This window comes from Rattus rattus, chromosome 4, assembly GCF_011064425.1.
Source record: "Rattus rattus isolate New Zealand chromosome 4, Rrattus_CSIRO_v1, whole genome shotgun sequence".
NCBI lineage: Eukaryota > Metazoa > Chordata > Mammalia > Rodentia > Muridae > Rattus > Rattus rattus.
The window spans coordinates 145983240-145989239 of NC_046157.1; the positions used below are offsets into that span (position 1 = coordinate 145983240).

Below are 6000 nucleotides of genomic sequence, written 5' to 3' on the forward strand. Positions count from 1 at the left end.
GCCTGATTGTTAGCTTTTAGTCTTTTTTTTTGGTTCTTTTTTCGGAGCTGGGGACCGAACCCAGGGCCTTGCGCTTCCTAGGTAAGCGCTCTACCACTGAGCTAAATCCCCAGCCCCAGCTTTTAGTCTTAATGGGAGGATGAGACTAGCGGTTCCTATGCAGGGCTTATTGATTCCATTTCTCTGAATGTGGCCAGCTGCTGTACTTAGAGGTAGTACTGTTTATTCTTTTCATAATGATCTTTAGACAAGGAGGCTCTTTGTGGTAATGCCAAGTAAATGATGGTGGTTTGAGGAAGGGGAAAGCATGTCACCCAAGTGTCCATTCTGGGTTTTCTCCACTTCAGCATATTGCAAAGGAAAGGGACGACAAAAGATGGGAGTGACTCTTACCCTTTCTGCTGCAATCTGAGATGTTGGTTCTTTGATAGAGCAAGCAAGTCCTTGAGTGCTGGCTCTCTAGCTTGCCTGTCACCGCACAGACTAGAAATTACTTGCCGTTAAAACTGACGAGGAGCGATCTGCGGAAGAGATCAGCCTCGCCTGGGGCTTTGGGGAGGATAAGGAGGCAGCCCAGCCTTCAGCCATAATCTGCTTATTCAGGAACGAGAGCAGATCTGTCAGGGAATCAGCCGCAGATGTTCCGCCCTTGGTGGAAACTCCGGCTTTCCTTTTCTCTTCTTTTCCCTGCTGCTCTGCTCTTCCTAGGAATTTGGCCTCATCTCGGAGCTGTGCCGTTTGTGTTTAATTATATATACCACAGTCGTACTGTGCAGACAATCCTATCTTAATTTACCCTTTAATTGAACTAGGAAGAGGCCTTGCAGGAAGAGAGGCTGTGGGAATTGGAGCTTTTAGAGGATGGATGCCAAGATGCATTAGGGGTTTCTAGTCTCATCAGGAGGACCCACCATGTTCCAGGTTACTGAGGTGCAGTATGCAGTGGGAGCTGCCTCGGAGCCCTGGGCGCTTGTCCTCTCCTTGGGAGGGGCTGGTTATTTGTGTCACAGGGGTATAGCAAGAACCAACTGCACCTTTACTCTTTTACCCTGACTCCGTCTCAGCTTTGTGTCTCTGATATGTAAAACATTGTGTTAGCTAATGCTAATTAGTGGAAGGGCCAAGGTAGGGAGTAATCATTATAGTACAATAATCAGGACAACTATGAAGATTAAGAATCAAGGGACAAGCATAGCTTATTTTCAACTTTGACACAGCAAGTCATGTGTATAACTTCATTTATCTGCATTTGGCCCTCAGATATCTTTGTTAATATCACCTATCACCCAGAATAAATATACGGTATCAGTGAGACCTCAGCTGCATTACAGTTCAGTTCAGACTGTCTGCCCTGAATTTTTGTCTCTGGACAGTTGGAGCTAGTGGAGGGGCACCAAAGGATCATGGGAAGATCCATAATGTCCTTAAAGAACCTTAGTCAAACTAGAGATCAACAAGAAGTGAGGAAAAAGCCCAGGGAAGAGAAGCAGTCCACAGACTGCCATAGCTTCCGTCCTGGTGCTGAGAACATAGCCATTGTGTGCGTGCATGCATGCTCCAGGGACGGGCTGTGTACAACCTCTCGTTTAGTGGGAGACTATGTTTTCCAGTTTGTTAAGGAGACATCTTTACAGCAATCCTGAGTTTCAAGGTCATGGCCACCCCCATGGTTCATAACAATGATGGGGATTTGTGGGGAAAACAGTTCTTGCCAGCTTTCATGTTAGGAAAGCAAGAGACCCGTGAGAACATGTTTTCTCTCTTGGTTGAGGCAGGGCTGAGCCGGAAGGCCTGCATACCATGCAGAATAACAGAAAGCCATGCCCATTCCTACTACCCCACTTAAAACACTTCAGCAGGACCATCTCACCTCTCCTGGAGTACGCATGCTACAGGAAGGTCACCTTCTGTTTGGGGACAGTAGGCTTTTGTTAGACCACCTCTGACATGCAGTTGCTGCGTAGTGCCCCAAAGTCTGAAGAAGATGCCATGCTTTGCAGTTTTAGAGGGGCAGGGTGGGGAATGATGCTCAGGTAATTCCCAGAGCCACGGGTACTTCTAAAGTCTGAATATTCTGGATCCTTACCGGACTGGTCAGTGTCTCCACCTTCGTTCACTAATGTGGAGTGTTTTCACACCATCTCTAACACAAACAGAAGGATTTCCACAAAGGACCAAACAGCCTCCCAAGCTCGCCCATTTGGTTCTCTGTTGATATTTGTCCTCTGTTGCGTTCAGGAATAGATGATTATAATCTTCCTAAATTCTTCTGCTCCTTTCAAATGAGACAAGAGGTTCCGGTTTTATTGGGAAAGGATTTTATTTTCTTAACCTGAACATGCCAGCGCCGCCCTATGGAAGAAATGTGATATCGGGTGTGTACCTTCTTATCTTTACCAAGCACTGATGTTTCCCCTTCTCCACAAGAACTCTCTGGTGGGAGTCAGTGTGGACTATCGAGCCTCAAAACTAGCCCTCACGTTAGGAGAAAGGAGCACTCGCTGAGCTCCTGCACCTCAGAGCCTTTCTGTGTTTGCCTGTTCTTTTTTTGTCAAAAAAGACAAAAATGATTATTCTACTTTCATGACTGCCTTTCTGTTTATAGTTCCTGACCCCCAAAGACAAAGCAAAAGAAGACACAACAGGACTTGAAGAAGGCGGTGATGTGGATGATTTAGTAAGTACTGTTACCAGGCACCAGGTGTTTAAAGACGGAACCGTCTGAGCTGTAAATACAGCCACCAACCTGTCATTGTAGATGTGTTTTTTATTTGTGCCTTAATTTCACACCCACCAGACGCTCCTTGCACTGTTAATTATTACCATTACAAATCTAATCATATAGGTAATTTCATAATGGGAATTCCTGGGTTCTGCGGTTTCAATCATAGTGTTCGTTCAGATTAATTCTCCCCTCTGAAGAGCTAAGAACGAGCCAGGGAGCTAGTCCCTGCGTAGAAGCATGTTATAACTGACTGAAATTGTTCTTCACCAGAAATAAGCAGTGTAACCTGCAGTCGTGTGGGCTGACAAACACCAACATCCTTTACACAGCCCACTTCCTAGATGCTCTCAATTAGGCGGCCCTCGCCTGTCTCACCATGCCGTGGGTGCTGGGAAGCTGCAAATGTGGGCTTCACAGCCGTGTTTGGGAAACCATGCCCTCCAGTGTCACAGGAAGACTGGAGTGATGACCACACACTGTGCTATCAGTCTTTTTGTGGGAAAGTCTTTAGGGCTGAAATGAGAAGACAGTACAGGCTTGTGTGTGTGCATAGCCACCATTACAGCTTTCACTCACCCTCTGACTGGAACTGCAGGTCTGAGGGCGGCCTGGCTCCTTTCTGAATATGCTGTTCTCGTTTACAGCTGGACATGATATAGATGATGGATGCGTGGGGAATCCAGGAGTACCAGTTCCGTGTCGCTGAGAGCTCCAACACCATCCCTGAGGCCGTGCTGGGGGACATGAAGCTCTGGCCATCATCCTAGCAGACAACTTGGGAGTGAGTCACTCCAGGTCCCTACAGACATATATTACAAGGAATAGCTTAGACCCTATTCAAATTTATAAAGAGTCATTATTTTCTGATTGGTATATCATTCCTTGTGTGGTCTCATTCTTTTTGGTGTATTATACATATGCATAGAAGTTTCTGGAAAGTAGACTTCATCCTACCCTGATGTGATGGTGAGTTAGCAGTCAGGTGAGGGTAGCGGACACTCTTGGAGCCATGGCAGGCCCTGGGAGGAAGGGGGACTGGGGGGGGTGTCGTTCTCAGCTCTGTTCAGGAGTCATTCACTGGGTCTACCAGTGGCAAGAACAACTTATGCAGAGGGAGCAGTAGCGCCTAGTTTTTACCAGGTAGGCCAGTGGGGAAAGTCACAATACTGACTGACTTTAAAGCATTTTCACCACGACTTTAGCTTGTTCAGGTGACTTTGACAGGCGGGGGCAGCACAGTCACCCTGCACATCAGTTTGGGAATAAGAGTGTTCTCATGAAGAGAAGGCTTTCATTCAGTCCAGTCTCCTATTGGCAGAGAGACCTCACTGTGGAGCCCTGACTGTCCTGGAGCTCCCTAGGTAGACTAAACTGGCCTCGGCCTCCCAGATGAGTCTGTCTCTGCCTCCTTAGGGCTGGGATTTATCACACTCAGCTCAGGTGCCCTTTTAAAGCACCCCCAGTGAGGACAGCTAAAGCCCGGGATGCGTGTGACTTACAGTCTTCCAGTCAGAGTGAAAGCACTGTTCTCCGTTCCTCCTGACGATGACTCAGGAAGTGTGGCCCTGTAAGCGCCTCCTGCCTCTGGAGCGTGGGGAGTTCCCTGTCAGTAACAGCTGTCCCATCAAACTAGAAAACTATTTGAGTCAATTGAGCCTTATTGTCTTGTGATACTTCCCTTTTTAATTTCGTGTGCATGTGTTTGTCTGGGTGTGGGTCTAGGTGTGTGAGTCCAGGAGCCTGCTGGAACTAGAAGAGGGCATCAGATCCCCTGGAACTGGAGTTACAGACAGCTGTGAGCCACCCATGTGGGTGCTGGGACCGGAACTCAGCTCCTCTGAGAGAGCAGGAAGTGCTGTGAACCGCTGAGACATCTCTCCATCCATCACCCCTCCTCGTGCTTTTTACTTAGGTTGCATGTGTAGCAGGAAGAAATGAGAAAGGACTAAATTACAAGTGATTCCCACATCCTTTTCTTGTAGGCACAGTGATATGTGCTGTTGACTCTGTGAAGCATACTGTTGTGGGTAGGCGCGTTTCGTTTTGGATTAATTTCATTTCTGTGAAATGAGATTCGCAGGTCTACAGAGCTCCCAGGTTTTCTGCTGACAACTTGCCCTGGAAAGCAATAAGCACTGAGCTGTCCTCGTCAGCCACAGACCAGTCCTCAGGAGCTCCAGTGTTCTTGGCTTAGCGATCATTGTTTGGGGGCTTCTACCCCACCCTGGACCATTTAGTTCCCAGTGGTCTCTGCCTCAGACCCAACCAAACCCTGGAACAGAAGCCCCGCCTACCTCTCTTCTGCTCCGCCACAGGCTGCAGGCATCTTTATTCAACCAGTGCTTTTAAATTAAGGAACAAGGTTTGCACAACAGAGGCTGGCATGCGTGAGAGCTCACTCTCTGGAGGCAACTAGACCTTGGTGTACGGAATTTAGCCTGACAGTGCATAGCAACAGACCAACCTCAGCTTGTCCTGTGTGCCAGGCGCGTGTGTGCACCGGAAGTCACTGGGCGGAGTAGTTTGACTTTGAGAGGAGGTTCAGAAAAAAATGAGGAGACTTAACCTCCCGTGCCCCTTTTCAAGTGTCTTACCAAACCCCATTGAGTTCACTTCTTTAAATGATGGTTGTAAGTCTTTGACAGAAGTTTTAATCTTGGAAAGTGTGCTGGGGACTGGGCACTTCTTTGCTTACTTTTTACTTTTAATGTTTATTTTTATGTGTTGACTGTTTTGTTGACATGTATGTCCAGACATCACATGTGTAGATTGCCCAGGGAAGCCAGAAGAGAGTCTGAGATTCCGTGGGACTGAGTTATAAATAGTTGTAAGCACCACGTGAGCACTGGGAATCAAACCTGCCTTCTCAGAGAGCAGTGGCCGGGGTCCTTAACTGTTGATTCATCTCCCAGGATGTGTCTTGTTTTGTTTTTCCAGCTAAGACTAGGACGATTTTGCAAGAAAATGAACACACGTACTTGCTTTGAGCGGGCACAGTGACTGGTTTGCAGCCCATTCTGATTGAGGCAGCAGATAGCCCAGCTGAGGCACTTTCCCCACGGCATTCACCTCACGCTGCCCTCCCCTGAGCATTCTGGTCCACAGTACCAGCTTTGTACCTTATCAGACTTGGTGCTGTGAGGGCATGGCCTCTGCCGAGGTGCCGGGACTCAGCTGCCACACAGGCTCACCCGTCATGAGTGTGCGTGTCCTAGGAAGCACTGGGTGAGTCAAAAGTTGCTTTCCATAGACCAGGTGGTTCCATGGATGCTCCA

At 47.9% G+C, this 6000-nt stretch overlaps 1 protein-coding gene across 1 annotated transcript in view; it reads left to right on the forward strand.

The window, feature by feature from the left end:
• Positions 1 to 3603, forward strand: part of Xrcc5 (X-ray repair cross complementing 5) — an 87312-nt gene extending 83709 nt beyond the window's left edge. Inside the window, exons 20-21 of the mRNA XM_032901317.1 lie at positions 2606 to 2677; positions 3370 to 3603. Of these exons, the coding sequence (XP_032757208.1) occupies positions 2606 to 2677; positions 3370 to 3384 (87 nt within the window). The 3' untranslated portion in view covers positions 3385 to 3603. The remainder of the gene's footprint in view (positions 1 to 2605; positions 2678 to 3369) is intronic.
• Positions 3604 to 6000: the final 2397 nt, after the last annotated feature.